Source organism: Ornithorhynchus anatinus, chromosome 11 (genome assembly GCF_004115215.2).
Source record: "Ornithorhynchus anatinus isolate Pmale09 chromosome 11, mOrnAna1.pri.v4, whole genome shotgun sequence".
Lineage (NCBI taxonomy): Eukaryota > Metazoa > Chordata > Mammalia > Monotremata > Ornithorhynchidae > Ornithorhynchus > Ornithorhynchus anatinus.
In genome coordinates this window covers 3156901-3177724 of record NC_041738.1, presented here as the reverse complement: position 1 = coordinate 3177724, position 20824 = coordinate 3156901, and the positions used below count along the sequence as shown (strand labels likewise).

Here is a 20824-nt window from a genome sequence, read left to right as displayed (position 1 = left end):
TGATCTAATTATCCTGTTTAGCTCAGGACTTGGCATATAATAAGCACTTAACCTGTTGACTAAAAGAGATCAATCACCAAGGTCCTACAGTGGACTGACAAGACAGACTATATTGGACTGAGTCCTTGAAAAAGAACAATGGATGAAGAAGACATATTACCTGTCCACAAGGAACTTTCAATCTAATGGGAAAGAAAGACATATACTAATTCATGGAGAGGGAGAAGAAGGGTTTAAATAGTGCAGTGTGTAATTCATACATACAAAAGAGCAACAGGAGATTGTAACTGCAAAAGTGCTGGGGTGATGTAAACATCCACAGGTGATGAAAGAACATAAACTGTGAAGAAGTAAAATGAGTAGGGGAAAGCTTCCTGGAAGGAGAGGGAATTCAGAAGGACTAGGAAGATGGGGACATCAATGATCTGGTGGATTTGAAGGGGAGGAACTAATAATAATAATAATAAATATGGTATTTTTTAAGTGCTTACTAAGGGCCAAGCTCTATTTTAAGTGCTGGAGTGGTTACAAGGTAATCAGTTTGTCCCACGTGGGGCTCACAGTCTAAATTCCCATTTTACAGATGAGGTAACCGAGGCACAGAGAAGTTAAGTAGTTTGCCCAAGGTCACACAGCAGACAAGTACCAGAGCCGGGATTAGAACTCACATCTTCTGAATCCTAAGCCTGTGCTCTTTCTACTAAGCCACACTGATTCCAGCACTATCAGACAGAAATAAGGATATAGGATATAGAAAAAGAGTCAGAATTGGGAGAGAAAAGAAGGCGGAAAAGAGGGGAGGGGGTGTTTGGGAAGAATGAAGTGGGTGACCTGGGGTGTTGGGGGAGAAGAATGTGGATAGGTAAGGAGGAGTGAGCTGATAAGGTGTCTAAGTCCAGTGGTCAGGAGTTTCTCTTTTCTGAGGAAGGGAATGGTAAACAATTCCAGGTTTTTGAGGAGATGAGAGTCAGGTGCAGAACGATTTTTTAAGAAAAATAGTCCAGGCATCTGAGTGAAGAATGGACTGGAGAGGAGAGAGGCTGGAGGCGGGGAGACCTGTGAGGAGGCCGATACAAAAGTCAAGGTGGGATATGATGAGCAAGTACCTGGACAAGAGTGGCGGCCATTCGCAGTGAGCAGAATGGGTGGATTTGGGAAATGTTGTGGAGGACAGAACCAAGAGGACCTGGTGAGACCGAGGGTGAGAGTGGAAAGAGAGTGAGGAGTCAAGGATAATGCCAAGGTTACGGGCTTCTGAATCAGGGGATGCAATGGTGTTGTCAACTGTGATGAGAAAGTTAGGTGGGGAGGGTTTGAGTGGAATGACGAGTTAAATTTTCTAACCATAAGAACTTGAATTGCCAGAAGGATATCTAGGTAGAGATGTCCTAGGGGCAAAAGGAATTGCAAGATTCAAATAGGGATAGGGGTTGGGGCTGGTGAAATAGAGTTAGGAATAATCCATCTACTAGCTGAAACTGTGGGTGCGGAAGAGTTTCCAAGGGACTGAATGTGAGAAGATTAAGGGACCTACAACAGAGCCTTGAGGGATACCTACAGTTAGGGGTCGGGAGAGAGAGGAGGAGCTAGCGAAGAGGCTGAGAAGGAACTGCCAAAGAGGTAGGCAGAGAACCGTGTTGACAAAGCCAAATTCAGATAGCGATTTCAGGAGAAGGGAGTGGTCTGCTGTGTCAAAGGCAGTGGAGAGATTAAGGAGGATTAGGTCAGATTAGAAACCGTTATAGTGGACAAGGAAAGAAGTCACTGGTGATCTTGGAGAGCGCAGTCTCGGTGGAGGGCAGGCAGGAAGAAACTGGATTGTAGCGGATCAAGAAGGGAGTTGGAGGAGTGGAAGTGGACGTGGAAGTGGGTGTCTATAACACATTGGGAGCAGAGAGATGGGATGATAGTTGGAAAGAGTTCTGGCATCCAGGGAAGACTTTTTTTGTTTGGGGGAGATGTGAGCTTGTTTGAAGGCAGAGGGAAAGGAGCCATCAGGGAATGAGGGATTGAAGACAGCAAGCATGCCAAGAAGCAGCATGGCTCAGTGAACAGAGCCCGAGCCTGGTTCTAATCCCAGTTCCACCACATATCTGCTGCGTGACCTGGGACAAGTCCCTTAACTTCCCTGGGACTCAGTTACCTCATTTAAAAAATGGGGATAAGAGTGTGAGCCCCACGTGGGGCAGGGACTCTGTCCAACCTGATTAACTTGTATCGACCCCGGTGCTTAGACCGGTGCTTGGCACAAAGTAAGTGCTTAACAAATATCACACTTATTGTTGTTGTTGTTGTTATTATTACAGTGACTAGTGATGATGATAAAGTCCAGCATCCAAACTGGTGAGTGGGTGAGGTCGGGGAGGGGAGCAGGAGGTTGGAGGGGTTGAGGAGCGAGAGGTGGGGTGGAGATCAAGGGGGATCGCTGGAGGGGTGGGGTTGTGTTGGATGGGAGTGAACAGACGGGGTGCGATCCTGGGGGTGGGATATTTGGGTTTAGTGGTAATAGCAGTAACATTTATTGGCCATCCTAGGGTGCGGTGTGCTCTACTGAGCACTTAGAAAATACAAAACAAGGAGGTGACAAATTCCCTGCCCACGAGTTTACACTAGTGGGGCAGAGCGATGCAGAAGCATTTCAACGGAGTAATCAAAATGAATAATGAAACGTACAGTTGAAAGAAAGGTTGCACCCTAAGTACCGAGAATGGAGTTCTGCAGCAGTCCTGAAATAATCGTGTGCCATTTGTTAATTTGCGCCAAGCGCTGTACTAGGACCTGGGGCAGACACAAGATGATCAGGTTGGGCAAAATGCCTGCCCCACATGGGAGATCAGACTCTAAGGGGGTGGGAGAACCGGTCTTTGATGCCCATTTGCAGGTGAGGAAACAGAGGCACAGAGAAGTAAAATGAAGGAATTTGCCCAAGGTCTCACACAGCAGGCAGGTGGCAGTGACTGGATTCAAACTCAGGTCCTCTGACTCCCAGGCCCTGGCTCTTTCCACTAGACCATGCCGCTTCTCTAGTGTCCATCTGAGGGAGAGGACTCCCCAAAACTCTCCGGTCCATACCTGCAGACCCTCTCTCAGAGCAGTGAGGGAGGGTCAGGCCCCCTTCCCACCCCTCCCACCCCCTTACTTCCCCTCCCCCCAAGGTGATCTGTGTCGTCCCTTAGGGCTGACCCTCCGCCCCGCCCACTCCCCCCCACAGAAGATGTGGAATCGCACATCGGTCACCGAGTTCATCCTACTGGGCATCCCTCACACGGAAGGGTTGGAGATGGTTCTGTTCTTCGTGTTTGTGACCTTCTACGCTCTCACGTTGCTGGGGAACGGGCTCATCCTGACCATCATCGCGGGCTCCCCCCGCCTGCGCACGCCCATGTACTTCTTCCTGGGGATCCTCTCCATCTTCGACCTCCTGTTCCCCTCCGTGACCTCGCTCAAACTGCTGGTCTCGCTCTCGGGCCGGGGCCGGGCCATCTCCTACGGGGGCTGCGCCTGTCAGGTCTTCTTCTACCACTTCCTGGGCTGCGTCGAGTGCTTCCTGTACACCGTCATGGCCTACGACCGCTACGCCGCCATCTGCCACCCTCTGCGTTACAGCGTCATCATGAATCCCGGGGTTTGCGCCGGCCTGGCCGCGGGCACCTGGCTGGGCGGAGGCCTGCAGGCCGCCCTGCTCACCTGCCTGACCTTCCGGCTGCCCTACTGCGGCCCCAACAGCGTGGACTACTTCTTCTGCGACATCCCGGCCGTGTTGCCGCTGGCCTGCGCCGACGCCTCCCTGGCTCAGGCCATCGGCTTCACCAACGTCGGGCTCATGCCCTTCGCCTGCTTCCTGCTCGTCCTCGTCTCCTACGCCCGCATAGCCCACTCCATCCTGCGCATGCGTTCGGCCGAAGGCCGGCGCCGAGCCTTCTCCACCTGCAGCGCCCACCTGACCTCCATCCTCCTGTTCTACGGGCCCGTGGCCCTCATCTACCTGCAGCCGGCCCCCAGCCCCGGGTTCAGTGCCGGCGTCCAGATCCTGAACAACCTGGTCACACCGACGCTAAACCCCGTCATCTACTCCCTGCGGAATAAGGAGGTGGGGACGGCCCTGAAGAGGCTGCTGTCCCAGACTATGTGACCCTCGGGACCCCACGGCTCCGGTCCACTCCTGCCTCCCCTGGTCTTCCGCGGGCACCGGAAGGTGCCGCCGGCCAGAGGAGACGGCTCGAGGCCGAGGATGGAGGAGACGCTTGAGGCTGTGGCTCCTGGAGCGACAGCTCTCGGCCTGATCCTTTGACTTCATCCCCGACTCTCCCTCCCTCACTGGTCGAGTCGATCAACCTGTTCACCGGTAGTATTGTCCGAACGCAGAGCCCTGGGCCGAGCGCTTGGTAGAGCACGAGAGAGCGCGTAGACGCGACCCCTGCCCTCGCGGAGCTTAGAACAGTGCCTGGCACATAGTAAGCCCTTAACAAATACAATAATTATGATTAATTATTATTACAGTTACCAAGTGACCGATGGTATTTATTGAGTGCTTTCTCTTTACAGAGCACTCCACTAAGCACTTGGGAGAATAGACGTGACCCCTTCCCCTTAGGGAGCGTATGGTTTTTGTTCGTTTTTACGGTGGTTGTTAAGCGCTTACTATGCGCCAGACACTCTTCTAAGCGCTGGGGTAGATACAAGTTAATCAGGTGTGACTCAGTTCCTGTCCCACATAGTCTTATTCCCCATTTTATAGAAGAGATAACTGAGGCACGGAGGAGTTAAGGGACTTGCCATGGTGACTACTGTGGTTCACTACAATAGTATTTATTGAGCAACTTCCTGTCAAGAGTGTGCTGTAGTAGGTGTGTGCTAAGCACTTAGTACTGTGCTCTGCACACAGTAAGCACTCAATAAATACGATTGAATGAATGAAGCAAGTGCTTGAAGGAGTACTAGAGTGAGTAGAATTCTGGCCCTCAGAAACGAGTGGTTTAGCGAATAAAGCACAGAACTTAGGGCCAGGAGACCCGGGTTCTAATCCCACCTCCACCACTTGCTTGTTGGTGACTTTAGGGTCTTAGTTTCCTCAACTTTAAAATGGGAGTTCAATACCTGTTCTCCCTCTCCATGTGGGACAGAGACTGTGTCTGACCTAATTTATCTTGAATCACCTCCGGCACTTAGCACGGTGCTTGGCTCATAGTGCTTAACGAATATAACTACATTTATTATTATTAAAGAAGGACAGAAGGATTGCCGTTTTTACTCCCTTTGTCTGGCCTCAGAGCCTTTACACACATCCCTCTCTTCCCTCAAAACCCACAAAAGCCCTCCTCCTTCAGAAAGTCTCCCCCGATTAATCCTCTCTGTTCCCTTCGATCACTCCAGCTCTCCCCCAGTACAACTCAGCTCCTTACAGTCTCAGCGTGAGATGGAATCAGTCCCGCCCTCTGGCTCTGCGGAGCTTGGCCTCCGGCTCCCCAAATCCACCTGGACCTTTATGAATTATTTTCAGACCTGTCTCTCCCACCAGCCTGCCAGCACCTCCCGAGCGGGGCCCGGGGCCTGTCTGTCCTCGGTGGTTCTCCGCAGTGCTGAACGGGGCCGGGCCCACCCCAGGCTAGGATCGGTCTGTGGATCTCAGGTTGGATCTTGCTGGCCCTCTCGAGAGAAAGGATGGGCTGGGATGGGGCAAGCCAGTGGTTCACCTTGACACCTCTTCACCTGCCCCTTAAAGGATTTGGAGGTCAGGGGACTTATGGTGACAGATCCCCGCCACCTGGTACCCGGTGGTAGCCTCACGGCCCACCCACACTACAATGTGTGCTGTCCACAGGGGCAGTCGATCATAGTCCAACATACCTATTTTGTCCACGTTCTCTTTGGGCAGGAAGTCTGAACCCATTCAAGCCCAACCCCTGCCCGCTGTGCCCGGGCCAAAAGTTGGTTCAGGTTGGGGGACTCTGTGGCACCGGGGAAAGTTGGGAATGTGGAAATGGAAGGAAGAACCCACACAGTTCTGGGCTTTATCCTGAGTCTCAGCAGTGGATTGACTGGTTAAACCTTAATCCCCAGGATCTCCTCAGGGGCCAGTGTCAGGGATGGCACGTGAGGGGCCTGAGAAGGGGGGAAAGGCTGAAGGGGCAGAGACTGTGGAGCCGGCATGGGGCTCTGCGAGGGACTGCAAGTCAGTCAAACACGATCTCCCCTCCACTCGCCAATGGGGCCTTCAGCGGTGACTGAGCAGGATGATGGTGCTGGATGCTGGGAGATTCCCCCACCACCACCCTCCACAGCAAAGGGTGGAAAGGAGGAAGAGTGAGGAAGGGGCCACTCTAACTGCAGGCCACTCAGCTGCATCTCCCGGAGCTGCTGCCCAGGGCCAGAAGGGCCCGCTGACAGAGGGGCGGCAGAGGTGTGGAGATGAGAAGGCTCAGGGAGGGGTATTGGGGAGGAGAGGGGAAGGGGCCGGCAGACTGGCTGGACAGAGCAGGAGGAGAGCCAGGCAGAAGAATGGCTGGAACAAGACACCAGAAACCAAGCCCAGGGGCATCTCAGTCATTTTAATCACAGGATTTGCAGATAACAGGGAGCTTTTTGGCAAGCCAGGGGGCTTCACTGAGGTGAGCCGATACCCAGAGGGGTGGCACCCCATCCTGGGGCAAGGGGGCTGGGCAAAGGCTGGGGTGACCCATGCCACGGGACTGGAGTGAGGAGCCAGGCGGCGGGCAACTCCAGGGCCCAGGAAAATGAGGTAAAGTGCTCCACCCTATAGCTGCACGCACTTCTTAGGGCTCAGTTCAGGCTCCTTTTTTTGCCTTGATCTGTGCCCTCACCTATCCTCATGGCTTCAGCTACCATCTTTGCGGATGACCTCCAATCTACTTCTCTAGCCTGACCTCTCTCCTCTGCAGTCTCACATTTCATCCTGCCTCCAGTTATGTCTCTGCTCGGCTAACCTGCTGGCACATCGATCTCCACAAGTCCAAATCTGAACCCCTTTTCCCTCCCAAATCCTCTCCTCCTCCCACCTCCCCCATCACTGTTGGAGACATCACCATCCTCCCCTCTCTCAAACCTATAACCTTGGCATCATCCTTGACTCCTCTTTCTTTCGGCCCCTGTATTCAGGCTACGGTTAAATCCTGTTGGGTTTCCTCCACGAGATTTCTGCAATCCATTCTTCCTTCTCCATCCAAACTGTCACCATGTTGGTCCAGGCACTTGTCAAACCCTGCCTTGAGTACCGCATCGGCCTCCTCTTTGACTTGCCACCTCCAGCCTCTCTTCTCTCAAGTCCATACTTCATCCTGCTGCCTGGACCGGTTTTCTGAAGCACATTCTTTAAATGTCTCTCCCCCGAATCAGAATGTTCTAAGTGCCGTCCATTGTTCTCCGCATCAAGCAAAGACACTTGCCATAGGCTTTAAGGCACCCAATCAGTTGTCTCCCCCAAGGCACCAGCAGGCTAGATGCCCCAGAGATGCCCAGCCCTTTTCCGGGGTGGGTGGGGGGAGACCTGGGGCAGGAGGTCGGCAGCACAACCAGGGCAGCCCCTGAATCTGGGGCTCAGTTTGTGGCCTGTACTGGGGGTGCCCGATGGCCTAAAGAGGGTCAGGAGCTTCTGCTGGGGCGGGGGCATAGGAAGACCCCCACATCTGGCTCAAACATTCCCTCAAATGGGAGCGGACCAGTCAGCGTCATGGGAACCGATGCTGATACCAGCTCAGGGGGAATCTCCTCAGCCACCCACAGTGAGCAAAAGCTCAGGATGGGGCAGACCTGGGAATGGGGCAGCATCGGGGGCTGGGCAGAGAGCAGAGAATGGGATGGAGCAGGACAGGGCCGGGGGAAGGGGCAGCAGAGCAGGGGGCACAGGAAAGTCGGTGGGGCCAGGCAGGGGAAGGAGCAGCAGCTGAAGGAGATGAGCAGGTGTCTCGGTGATGGTGTCCCCTCACAGACCGAAGACGGCAGGAGCCACTGATGCCTTCAACAGGGTGTTGGCAGCCTGAAGACACTTGACCAGGTGGACACCTGAGGACAGGGGAGGAGCAGCCAGAGGGCAAGGGGGTTGATGGCAGGCCTAGCAGGCAGGCATGGCCCCGGCCTCACCCGGCAGCCCGTGCCCTTGCTTTTAGCCATGCAAGGTGCTAGCCACTGGTGTCGGTTTGGGGACAGCCCAGGGCTCAGAGGGCTGAGGACACTGTGACAGGGAGTAGTGGGGTGGGAGCGGGAGCAGGAGAGACCCCTGCAGCGGGGAGTGAGGGACTTGGGGATGGCAGAGCTCCCAGAGGAAGGGGTGGTGAGACAGCCCTAACCCCGGGCAGGGGCTAGAGGGTCCGTGGGTAGGGGAGCAACATCCTGGACTGGGGTCTCACCTGCTCTGGCACGGAGCCAGGCCACAGCCTTGCCTTCCAGTAACTCCCACTCATCCTTCTGGTCCCCGCTGGTGCTGTGCAGCCAGACCACAGCCAGGACGGTGGCCCAGACCGTGGTGTCCACGCCCTGGACAGCCACATGACATCGCTGAGGCCCCATCCTGGGTTCCTCCCAGTGCCCCCAGAACCCCCTTTCTAGACCTGTGCCCATCTGCGGGGCCCCCGGAGGTCTGTCCCTGAGCATAGGGCAGAGCAGACTTTTAGGGGACCCTGGACCCCCGCATCTGCCGCACACAGGGAGCGGCTCTCTGCGGCCCCAGTTCCGCGGGCCTCACCTGTCCGGGGAGCGAGGCCACCGCCTCCTGCTTCTGCACCCCCAGGACGGAGGCCAGAGCTTCATCCAGTGCCCAGGAGCCGTCCACCTTCTGGAGAGAAACCAGGCGGAGAAGGGGGGCTTCCTCAGCAGCTGTGGGGAGGAGAGGCAAGTCAGGAGGTACACGGTACCCTCCCGGTTCTCCTCCTAACTCCCTTCCTGCTCCTTCTCAGTCTCATTCACTAGCTCCTCTTCCATCTGCACCCCCTAATTGTGGGGGTCCCATCAGAGTTCAGTTCTGGGTCCCCTCCTCTTTTGCTCCCCACTCTCTTGTTCTTGGAGCTAATCTGCTCCCACAGTTCCAGCTTCCACCTCTATGAGATGGGCTCCAAATCACCTGACCTTCAATCCCACGTTTCCTCTTGTCTCCACGGCCTCCCACGGGCACCTCAAACCCAATCAATTGAAAACTGAACTTTTCATCTTCCCTCCTCGACCCTCTCCTCCGCCTCCTCTTCCTACTCCTAACTGTCCCATCTCGGTGGCTAGGATCACTGGCCTTCCTGTCCCAGAAGCTGACAGCCTCGATGTCACGCTCCACTCCTCGCCGTCTTTCAGCTCTCACATCGAATCAACTGCTAAATCCTGACCGTCCTTCCTCCAGGACACTTCCCAGGCCACCCTTTCTCTCCACCCACACTACTTGATCCAAGCTGTGCACATCATGGCTAGGCTACTGTCTCAGCCTCCTCACCGGCCTCCCTGCCCCCAGCCTCTCCCCCCTTAGGTCTATACTTGTGGCTCAGTTTATCGTCTTGAAATGTTGCTTGGCACCCACAGCCCCTCAAAAATCTCCACTGGTGACCCATCTCCCTCTGCGTCAAGCAAAAATTCCTCACGATTGGTTAGCTCTCCGCATCTTCCCCAAGGGTTCTTTACGGTCTTTGTTCCCCCTAGTTCTCCTTCTCATCGGACCTTGGCTTTCAACACTCTGTTCTTCTGGCTTGGTACCTCCCTCCATTTCTGCCAGACCACAGCGCTCCCACATTTAAAGTCCTTCTAAAATCCCACCTCTTCTAGCTGGTCATCTCCGATTAATTCAACATTTCCTAATAGCATCAACCAGTTACCCAAAGTACTTACGAATGAATATTCTTATTCTCAGTGCTTATGTACATATGTATTTTGCGGGGGATATTCATTCGGCTACTTCATCCTGAAGTAGTTGCCCTATTTCCTGCTACGTTCTTACTCTTTCTCTCATGACTCTTCGCAAATAATTACCGTCCATCTCCCCGATTAGCGTGTAAGCCCCCTGAGGGCAGGGAATGGAAGGTCTGGCTTCCATTATACTCTTCCTAAGAGCTTAGTACAGTTGCATTTGGTTGGTGCTCAGGAAATACCTTGGATTGGCTGGTCCCGGATGCTTTTATCACACTCGTGCTTACTTTCAAAGTTCCCGCTGTAGCCACCTTGGTGCCTCATGAAAAGTTTCCTGGGAATACCTATACCTGAGAGGGGAATACAGTAGCTCTAGAGCAGTGGGGGCACCAGCCCCCAGAGAGACTCTCTACTTTGGACTTATTCCAGCCAGATCGTGCATACAAGCGCTTAGTAGAATGCTCTGCACCCAGGAAGTGCTCAATAAATACCACTGATTAAATGACCCTCACAAAATGGTGGCTGTATGGCATCATCCAATTTTTTCTATGGTATTTGTTTAGTACTTACTATGTGCCAGTCGCTTTACTAAGCGCTGGGGCAGATACAAGCTAATAGGGTTGGATGCAGTCCCTGTCCCACATAGGGCTCAGAGTCTTCATCCCATTTTACAGATGAGGTGACTGAGGCACAGAGAAGTGAAGTGACTTGCCCAAGGTAACACATCAAACAAGTGGTGGAGCTAGGATTAGAACTCAGGTCCTTCTGACTCCCAGCCTCTATCCACTAGGCCATGCTGCTTCTCACCCAGTTAGGCTCTGGGCCCACATAGTGTTTGTGCTGCCACCAGCCACCCTCGCTCCAACCCCAGGACTACAGAGGGCAAGGGGCTGCCAGGTCCAGGGAAAAAGAAGGGCAGATAATTCTCCATTCCTGAACTGCCTGGGGTCAGGGCCGGAGTTAGTGGTGGGTGAAGGAATCTGGACTTGACCTCACCTTTGGCAGAGCCAATACAGGGGGCCCAGGCCTTCTTAAAAACGCAGAGACCCTTCATCTGATAGTGGGCTAATGAGGCATAAACGAAGCATCTCGAAAGCGTAACTACGGGGGAGGGAGGCACAGAGGTGGGAATGGAGCCATCACGGCTATCACCTGATCTCAGAGGCTGGCAGTATCTCATGACAGGAGAGTCCAGTTCATCCTCAAAATCGAAGACTTCAGAGCAAAAGTATGCGGCCCTTCTTGCCCTTCTCGGGGAAGAGCGATAACTGCAGCCATCGGTGCGGTTATTCACAATCATGGCAGGGGAAGGGGCAGCTGAAAAACAGAAAGCTGGGTGACAGGAGGGTTGGGTCCCGAAGGTTGGAATGGGCAGGGGAAGGGTGGGGAAGATGGCAGGGGACAGTGCGGGTGGATGTCAATGGGGAGAGTAGGTGGTGATGGCAAGGGGGACAAAATGGGACAGGCGGTCAGTGAAGTCAGCAGGGCCTGGGTTCTCTAGGCAAAAGGAGGTAAGGGACCACAGCTTCTCGCTGGCCAGGAATCGTTCCTCTCCAAGGGGCCAACCATTCCATCCAACCCGGCAGGGCAGGAATTCAGGAGCCTGGGAGGTTAGCGGGGGACTGTACTCACCCTGGGAACCTGAATCCATCCATCTCTCTCAGGAGACATGAGGCTGGAACCTCCAGAGCACCCCCGGCCAGCCACCCCAGACAGAGGAATTGGGTCCCAAATCAGCTACTGCTTGGTGAGGGGCCGAGGGGCGGGTACCTGTCAGCGGCACATCCCTCCGCACCGTGGGCCCCTGGAGGGGCCGGCCCAGCTCCTTGTGGATGGCCACGTAGGCCGTGAGCGAGGAGACCACGCCGGACTGGATGCTGACCGCCACCACCTTCGCCTTCTCCTCGTCCGAGGCTCGGCGGCCGGCAGCGTCCAGGGTCTGGAGCCGGGCCTTGGCGGCCAGGCGATGAACGGTCAGTCTGGAACAGCAGAGCCCACACGGGCTGCCCACGAGGAAACCGGGACAGGGCTTGCCCCTACTCTCCCTCCGCTGCCCTCCCATCCAGTGCCCCCATCTAGGGAAGTGTGGCAAATAGCGGTGAGAATAGGGAGAGGGCAGGGGAGAAGGCTCGGTTAGGCAGGAATGGGGGGCAGGGGCAGGGCAGCTGGGAGGAGGCGGGAGGGGAAGAGTCCACTGGGAAGCACTAACTTGGCATCCAAGTCGGGCTGCAAGACGAATGGTAATGTGTTCTCAAAGGCCTCACCCCTGAGCCTGAACCGGAGACACACGGAGCCCGTGCTCCCTGACGGCTGCACCGGCACAGGAGAATCAGAAGCTGTTAGAGAGGCCGCCCGGGGCCAGGCAGAGCCCCGGGACCCCTCGGGCGGTACAGATGGTCGTCCCTCCGTGGGCAGAAACCCCAGGGGATTCTTCCCCACCCAACTCCCTAGAGGCCCTGGATCCCCCAACCCCTTGGCCAACTCCCGCGATCCATCTCTGAGTCCATCACGGTCTGGAGCGGAGTGAGGATGAGGAATGAGAACTGACCGGCTGCTTCCCCGTTAGCTGGGCGTAGACGATAGACCTCTGACCCCCGAAGATCACACTGGGGGCTGGGGACAGCAGGACCGGCTCCAAGCCGGGGGGCAGGGTCCAGATCAGAGAGATATTCTGCACCGCGGGCTGCAGGGAGCGCTTCAGGGACTGGAGAGCCTGGGGGACAGGGGATGGCTGGTACTTGGGCCCAGCGGAGTGTGGTACGGACAAGAAAGAGGAACTGGACAGGGGAAGGACCAGGGGAAGAGGATACTGGGATGGAGGATGCTGGGACAGGGGATGTTGAGGAAGAAGGGGCTGGGGAAGAGGGAGCTGGGGAAGGGAATGTGCCACAGATGACAAGAAGCTCAGGGCTCCAGAGTGGGAAGTGGGGAATTCTGGATGCGGTCAGCTTCGTGGGTACAATGTTCCCGTGCCAGGCTCTGCCCTGGACAGTTGGGACTGGCTGACGGCTAGGCAGAGCCTTCCTGATCGGCCCTGGCCGGGGACTCCCGGTGGGTGGGTGGGGGCGGATGGATGTCTTTCACCTTAGACTGCATCCGGTCGCTCCCCGTGATGAACTCTGCGCTGCCCCTCGCGGCCCGCGCGACGCCCTTGATGAGGGCGGTGGAGGCTCCTTCCCCGATGCCGAAGGAGAAGCATCTGCGGGCAGAGGGGGGGACACAGAGACCCCGATGGTCTTCCCCTCATGGCCCCGGCCCACACCGCGCCTGCTGCATCTAGCTTAGAAACGCTGACTAGAGCCGAGGGCTGGGGGGCAGGGGCACCAAACTCAGGACCAAGAGTCAGGGGTGGGCGCTGAGCCCCCACAACAAAGGCTCATCCAGGTCTCCCCCACTGCCTCCTCCAGACCACACTGGGGATCTGGAAGCACCTGACCCTCGCCTCTCTCGCTGCTCTCTCAGCCCTTGCTCACATCCCACCCCTCCTTGGGATTCCCTCCCCTTTTCCATCCAAAAGCCACTACTCTCCCCATCTTCCAAGCTTACTAAAATCACCTCTCTGCTAGGAAGCCTTCCCTGATTGACCTCTCCTCTCACCACCCCATTTCCTGTTTACTTGCTGTTTCCTTGCCCGTTTACTTGCCTTGTTTCGTTGTCTGTCTCCCCACCTTCTAGACTCTGAGCCTGTCGTCGGCTAGGGAATGTCTCTATCTGTTGCCGAATCGTACTTTCCAAGATCTTAGTACGGTGCGCTGCACAGGGTAAGCGCTCAATAAATACGACTGAATGAATGAATTTCCTTCTACGGCCACCTCAGCGTTCCTGGATTCCCTGAGCCGCGCTCCTCACCCCCATCACACTGAGGGACACAGACTTCTGCTCTGCCGCGCCCTCCTCCCCGTTATCAATTTCTTGCCCTGCTATCTCCAGTAAACTGGGGAGCAGCATTGCCTAGTGGATAGAGCGCGGGCCTGAGAGTCAGAAGGCTCTGGATTCTAATCCAGGCTCCTCCACTTATCTGCTGTGTGACCTTGGGCAAGTCACTTAATTTCTCTGTGCCTCGGTTATCTCGTCTGTAGAATGGGGATTAGAACTGTGATCTCCATGGGGGACAGGGACTGTGTCCGACCTGATTAGCTTGTACCTCCCCCAGTGCATACGTAGTATAGTGCTTGACACATAGTAAGTGCTTAATAAATACCATCATAAATAAATAAGCTCCTTGAGGGCAGGGGTCCTTTATATCAACTCTATTGAATTGTACTCTCCCTAGCGCTTACTGCAGTGTCTGCTCAGAGCCAGTGCTCATTAAGGAGGGCGGGTTGAGGGCCGAGTGGTCCCTGGTCTCTCAGTACCTGTGGGTCGGGCTGTGGCTCCGGACTTCAGCGATCACCTCCTCCGTGTTCCCCACTTCTCCGTCCGTGAAGACGAAGAGCTGTCGGGGGGAGGACGCCCCGTCGGAACCCGGGGTCCGGCTGCTCCGGTCCGTCGGACCCCACCGTCTGTGCCCCGGGGGGCGGCGGGGGCATCTCTCCCCTCTCCCAGGACGGGCCCCGGTCACCGCGCCCACACCGCCCGGTCCTTTGCCCGGAGACCGAGGAGCGGATCGGGTCCCCACGGTTCCCGCTTCCCGTCCTCTTGCTCCTGACCTGCCGGGGATGGTCTGGTTTGCAGGCTTTGCTGAAGATGCTCTTCAGGGGTGCTAGGATTTCCGTCCCCCCCAAGTCAGCCTGCAGCGCCTTCACCCTCTGCACGGCCTCCTCCATGGACTGCTGTGTGTACTCCACACTGTCCCTGCATGGACACCACTAGCCCCTCAGCATGGACCCGGCCGGCCTCTCAGTGTGGACGGCTCCAGCCCCTCAGGGCGACATTACCTGCCCCTCAGCACAGACACCACCTGGCCCTCAGCACGGACACGACCAGCCCCTCAACGTGTACACTTCCTGACTCTCAAAACGGACCCCCCCCAGTCCTTCAGTGGGGACACCAGCAGCCACTCCGCACAGACCCCCAACCCCACGCCCACAGTCTCAGTTGTCCCCAGCTTCCTACTGCCCCTGTGCCCCGCCACTGCCCCCCTCCCACCCGCCCCCCTCTCCCCAGACTCAGGGCTGGGCCGGGAGTGCGGAGAACTCACGGGAAGAAGGAGTCGAACGTGGAGCCGAACCCATAGACGTTGAAGAAGCAGCCGAGGGGCAGACTCTTCAGCAGCAGAAGCAGCGTCTCCTGCGGGAAAGATGGGCCCAGCCCGGTGACTCTTGGGCACAGAGAACCCGCGTGGGTGAGACGGCCTCCGGACGGAGCTCATTCCGGTGGTTCCCCACGTTCTGGGGCCCGGGGCTCCCCGCAATGAAGAAATTCCCCACTGTGCTCCTCTGCCCCCTCCTCGACCCCTGGGGCGCCCACCTGGCTCCACTCAGGCAAATTCTGTGGGCGTCCGGGCTCCCACTGTGAAGGACTGAGGCTTCCTCCACCTTTATACCGGGAACACTGCCCTGCAGCTGGGGCTGTGACGTTGTGCCGGCTGCTCTTAACTGGAAGAACCCGAAACTCCGATTCTTCAGCCTCGTTGCACTGTGGCTTTCACTCTATTCATCCTCACTCTTCCCTTCTAACGCTGACTTTGTGTTTTCATCTTAGACAGTAAACCAGGTCTATGCCTAATTCTTATCCAAACACTTCTTCCCAGGGTTTACTACAGTGCTTGGCACACAGTGAGTGCTCTTAAGTACTTCCGAATGGTTGACTGACTGACTGACTGACTGTATAGGGGAGGAGCCGGTACCTTAGCACTGTCTATGCGCATCTGGGAACGGAGGTCGCCGGACACTGGACACGACATGCTCCCCGAGCGGTCCAGGACGAAGATGAACTCCCCGGTCGAGGCCTGCTCCTTGGGGTCGGGGATGCTGGGGTAGAAGCTCACCATCACCGCGGCCTCCCCCATCAGCGAGCCTGCAGGCAAGGAGCATCCAAGCACAAACCCTCACTGCCGGTCGTCGACGGGACCCGCAGAGCTGAACGTTCCCTTCCCCTGGACACACAGACTTCCGCGGGACAGAGCTGGGGGGAGCGACCTCCTGCCCGGAGGCAGGGGGATACTCCTGATGACCCTGCTAGCTGGAGGCCTCTTCCAAAACCCATAGGAGGAGGAGCAGCTCCCACAGGATAGACCCGAGGGAGACAGAGTGACAGATGGACGGGCAATTGGTGGCCAAAGGCCCCTCCCCACCTCCACCAGCAGCAGGGCAGAGGAGACTCAGCGGGGTAGGGCGAAGTTGCCCCGGGGACCCCGGCACGGGACCCCATGGGATTTGTGGAGAAACAGGGAACACAGACAGCACAGGGCATGGGAAACCCCCTTTGGCCCAACCTGGGGTGACCACCACCTGCCTGGAGGCTCGGCACGGAGGAAGGACCCCACCTCAGCTAGAGGAGGGAAGGGCAGAGCCCAGAGGGAGAGTAGTAAAACTCTGCGAGAGGGTGGGACTCAGCCTCCCACCCAGGGAGTTTCCAGGGCCAGGGGCCTCCCTCTGTTAGCGCAAGGGGTCTGGCTCGGGGAGGGGCTGCTCACCCGGTTGGGCTCCTGGCTGGGCAGCTTCCACACACACGCTGGGCGTGTTCACCTGCTTGTAGTACACCAGGAGCTCCACATCCCGCTCAAACTGCTGCCCTTCAGCCAGGGAGACCTGGCCCCAGCGGGACGGGGGACAGTCAGCGGCCGCCCGGGCCTGGGTCCACCACGGGCAAGGCGGGGAGGGGCAGGGCCGTGTGGCCTGAAGCAGAAAGCTCCGGGCCAGTATGGGAAAGCTCCATCAGGGCAAAGCTGGAGGTGGGAAGGGGCCGCACCCTGCTCCCCACGCGAGCACAAGCCAAAAAAGTCACTTCCTCTCCCCGTCTCTCTCTCCCTCTCTCCCCTTCCGTCTCTCACCTGGGCCGCCGTCCGATCCGGCCCGAGGTACTCCAGGGGCCCCAGGGTGCAGTTGGACTGGACCTTCTCGATGCCGTACGGGGAGTGGATGTTGGCGCTCACGCTCAGCGTGTAGGGCGGCTCGCCGCGGGCAGCCCGGGGGACCCGAGACGTGACGCTGCTGGCCTCGGCTGCCCCTGCGGAGAACGCCAGCCGTCGGCTCCCTCCGGGTTCCACGCTGGCCTGGGGAGCTCATGCCCCCTGCCCCCATCCCCAGCGTCCTCCTCCCTCCACAGGGCCTAAAAATAGTAATGACCGTGGTATTTGTTAAGTGCTTACTATGGGTCAAGCACATACTAAGCACCAGGGTAGATGCGAGACGATCAGGTCCCACACGGGGCTCACGCTCTATGTTGGAGGGAGAAGTGGCGCGACCTAGTCGATGGAGCATGGGTCTGGGAGTCAGAAGGACCTGGGTTCCAATCCCGGATCCTCCACGTGTCTGTTGTGTAACCTTGGCCGAGTCACTTCACTTCTCTGTGCCTCGGTTACCTTCTCTGTAAAATGGGGATTAAGACCGTGATCTCCGTGTGGGAGAGGAACTGTGTCCGGCTTGATTACCTTGTATCTACCCCAGCACTTAGAACACATAGTAAGCACTTAACAGATATCGCAGTTATTGTCATTATTATTATTAATAACTGGTTTTAAATCCCCATTTTGCAGATGAGGGAACTGAGGCATAGAGAAGTAAAATGACTTGCCCAAGGCCACAGCAGGCACATTTCGGGGCTGGGATGAGAACCCAGGTCCTGTGACTTCCAGGCCCAGGATCTCTCTGGAGGGAGTAGGGAGGCCTAGATACTCCTACCTCCACCCAGGGCCAGCTTCCATTTCCTCCCTCCCATCCTCCTGGGGCCAGGTCCCTGCTGCCCAGCCCGGCTCCCTCAGGCTTCTCCTCCTCTGTGCCCCAGAAGTCAGGGATTATGGGGGTCAGGTGTCGGGGGTCCGCACCGGCGGGGACGTAGCGTGGGTTGAGCACGGCCGGGAGCACGAAGCGCACGGCCCCGTCGGCCTCCAGCGGCAGCTCCTTCACGTAGCTCATGCTGAGCTTCGCCTCCTGGCCGGGCGGCAGGTGGCCCACGCTGCAGCTGAAAATGTCCCCGGAGCTGGGGTCCTGCTCCAGCAGGAAGGCCTCCTGGCCGTGGGCCAGCGCGTCCTCATAGCTCATCTGGGCCTGGACATGGGGGACGGGGGAGGGGAGCAGTCGGGGAGTGGGGCAGGGGGCCCGAGAGGAGGAGGTGGGGAATTGGGGCAGCCCAGGAGGGAAACTGGGGAAGGGGTCGCAGGGCTGTGGGCACTGGGCTGACCGCACCGTCTCTCTCCAGGTGTTTAGGCGGGGGGAGAGGGGGACGACTGCATTCAGGCGGGGAGGGGAAGCCGTGCCAGGGTCAGGGTTTAGATTTGGGCAGGGCGAGAGGCCCCTCTAGACTGTAAGCTCGCTGTGGGCAGGGACTGTGTCTGTTATATCATTATACTGTCCTCTTCCAAGCCCTCAGTACAGTGCTCTGCACATAGAAAATGCTCAACGAAAACGATTGACTGACTGACGGACTGATGACCGGCGAGGAGGGGAAGGAAGGAGGAGACGAGGGACGGGAAGGGCAAGGATGGAGGGAAGGAAGGTGCTGGGTGCCGGGCGCCCCGCCCAGCTACCTGCTGCTTCTCCTTCATCTCAGCCACGATGGTCTTCCCGTCCACCTCGGCCTGGAAGCCGTACACGGCCGAGTCTTCGTCCACGGGGAACACGAAGACCGACTCCACGGGGCTCTGCTCCTCGTTCTTGTAGCGCAGCGTCGCCGTCACATCCGCCACGAACCCCCGGACGGCCACGGCCACGGAGATGCTCTTGAGGGGCACTGGGTGGGGGGAGGCAAGGGAAGAGGGCATCATGCTGGGGAAGCAGCAAAGCTTAGGGGAAAGAGCCCGGGCTTGGGAATCAGAGGACATGGGTTCTAATCCCAGCTCCGTCACCTGTCTGCTCTTTAACCTTCGGCAAGCCACTTAACTTATCTGTGCCTCAGTTACCTCATCTGTAAAATGGGGATTAAGTCTGTGAGCCCCCCCCATTGAACAAACCGATTACCTCGAATCTACCCCAGCGCTTAGAACAATGCTTGGAACATAGTAAGCACTTCACAAATACTATAATAGTAATTAGTATTATCATCCACACTGTCTGTTCTGCCCACCTCCACCCGCAGCTCTCTGCCACCCAGGATGCCCCCCCGGACCCACTCTGCGAGGATGCCCTCTGCCCCATCCCAAGGCCGGAGACGGTGGGCACTTACCGGGCTTTTTGGAGCTGGTGAGGAGGCCACAGGGACAGGTCATGGTGGAATGGAGCCCCCCAAGGAGAAGGGGACGTCGCAGCCAGGAGATGCCGGCAGTGGCTGATGGGCAGCAGAGATGCTCTCAGTCCTCCCGTGTGAGAACCAGGAATCCCTGGACCAGGACAGGGTCCCCTCAGCCCAGCGAGGGGTCCACGTCCCCCAGGATTTCCAGGGACGTCTCTCTGCCTCTTCCCTGCAGCCCGTGGCCTTGAGCCCCGGCTGGGGACAGCGACTGGGTCCTTTCTGATTATCCTTTATCCACTCCGACGTCTGGCATAGAGCTTGGCACTCAGTAAGCACTTAGGAGATGATTGATGGTGCAGATCAGGGCGGACCTGGCATATGAAGAGGGACGGACAGAGGCAGAGGCGCAGAGAGAGGAGAGAGACCGTGCTGGGCGGAATGTGGAAATTGAAGTGTGTGGTCTAGTTTTGTGATAAGGTGGCAGGCTGAACGAAGAACTGGGTGGAGCCGGGTGAGTAGAAGGGGGGAGGGAGGATGATGACCCAGCTTCCTTGCCAGCTGCCAAGCTGCCAGGTTCCAGGGGGATGGAGGGGGTGCAGGGTCGGGGAGTGGACAGAGTCAGAGGAGGGCAGGGATGATTGCCTGTTGATTTGTTTTGATGTCTGCCCCCCCTCCTCTAGACTGTAAGCCCGGTGTGGGCAGGGAATGTCCTCATTGCTGGGCAGGGAATGTCCTCATTGATGTACTATACTTTCCAAGCGCAGGGATTGTCTCTCTTTATTGCCGAAAGGTACTTTCCAAGCGCTTAGCACGGTGCTCTGCACACGGTAAGCGCTCAATAAGTAGGATCGAATGAGTGAATTCCCTCCCCCTTGAACCCACCGTCCTGGGACCAGGGGGTTGGGGGAAGGGTCTATTTTGGGGAGGGGGGGGGGTGGCCCCTTCCAGTCCTGCCAAGGTACTCACTCTCTGCGGCACGAAACGAAACCGATCAGGGCCCAGGATTTCCCGGAACGGTCCCTCCCCTTCCGAGGCCTCGCCCGTCAACGCCCAGGGACTGCGGGCCAAATCCTCCCTACCGCCCTTACATCCGTTGGCTCTTCCTCCCCACATCTCGATTTCTTTTAGTGTCCATCTCCCGTCCCGAGGCTGGAACTTAATCCATTACCCTCTCCCAAACCACAGTTCAGTCATCTGCCCGCAGCCAGCAAGCGATAAATACCACTCATCGATTCGTTCAGTGATTGAGAGGTTCGGGGAAGGATGGAGACGGGACCCCACATCTACCTTCTGCCCCTCTTTCCATCCCTGGCTCCCCATGAAGCCTCGGGGTCTCTGGGGCGGATGGTCACTGGCTTCTCTGTGCCTCAGTTTCCTCACCCCCTCCCAACTCCCTTGCCTTTTGGGCCAGTGGCCCGGTGGTCCAGGGTGGACAAGGGGATCTCGTTGCCCCCGTGCCCATTTCCCCTCCCTGCATCTCCCAGCTTTGGACATTTCTGGGAAACAAAGTCAGAGCCAACAAATTAATTTGAGAAGAGGTGAGGGAACAACCCAAGTTAAATAGGGTTGGCTAGAAGAGACCCAGTCGCAAGGCAAAGGAAAGGAAAACTGGTAGACTCCGTGTATAAAGCCTCAGGGTCCACAGTATGATTTGAGCACTTACTGAGTGCGGAACTGGGCACTTGGGAATATTTAGAAGATGAAAAAGAAGTGAAAC

General features: G+C 57.0%; 2 protein-coding genes across 2 annotated transcripts; one reads left to right on the top strand and one right to left on the bottom strand.

Annotated features, from left to right (window-relative positions):
- The first annotated feature begins 3185 nt into the window (after positions 1 to 3185).
- Positions 3186 to 4456, top strand: LOC114815155 (putative olfactory receptor 10D3). Its single transcript, XM_029075837.2, has one exon. It carries the CDS (start codon positions 3215 to 3217, stop codon positions 4130 to 4132), a length of 918 nt encoding a protein of 305 aa, XP_028931670.2. The 5' UTR covers positions 3186 to 3214; the 3' UTR covers positions 4133 to 4456.
- A 2780-nt stretch (positions 4457 to 7236) lies between these two features.
- LOC100089907 (von Willebrand factor A domain-containing protein 5A-like) lies at positions 7237 to 19508 on the bottom strand. The gene is made up of 18 exons (XM_029074629.1): positions 19102 to 19508; positions 18467 to 18669; positions 17765 to 17987; positions 16772 to 16947; positions 16415 to 16529; positions 15626 to 15795; positions 14978 to 15066; positions 14487 to 14631; positions 14193 to 14272; positions 12922 to 13036; positions 12386 to 12550; positions 12047 to 12147; positions 11608 to 11816; positions 10990 to 11154; positions 10080 to 10187; positions 8699 to 8829; positions 8364 to 8490; positions 7237 to 8019 (listed from the first exon to the last, which is right to left on the bottom strand). Exons 1-18 carry the CDS (start codon positions 19142 to 19144, stop codon positions 7940 to 7942), a joined length of 2445 nt encoding a protein of 814 aa, XP_028930462.1. The 5' UTR covers positions 19145 to 19508; the 3' UTR covers positions 7237 to 7939.
- Between the last annotated feature and the right edge of the window lie 1316 nt (positions 19509 to 20824).

Bases quoted from the DNA above. Each gene is read 5' to 3' on its own strand.
- LOC100089907 (XM_029074629.1), bottom strand. From the start codon at position 19,144: ATGACCTGTCCCTGTGGCCTCCTCACCAGCTCCAAAAAGCCCG. The intron at 15,067-15,625 runs GTACCGGCTCCT...TCTTTCCCGCAG, and splicing joins TGCGCATAGACAGTGCTAAG to GAGACGCTGCTTCTGCTGCT. The intron at 12,551-12,921 runs GTGAAAGACATC...CCTGTCCCCCAG, and splicing joins GCGACCGGATGCAGTCTAAG to GCTCTCCAGTCCCTGAAGCG.
- LOC114815155 (XM_029075837.2), top strand. From the start codon at position 3,215: ATGTGGAATCGCACATCGGTCACCGAGTTCATCCTACTGGGCATCCCT.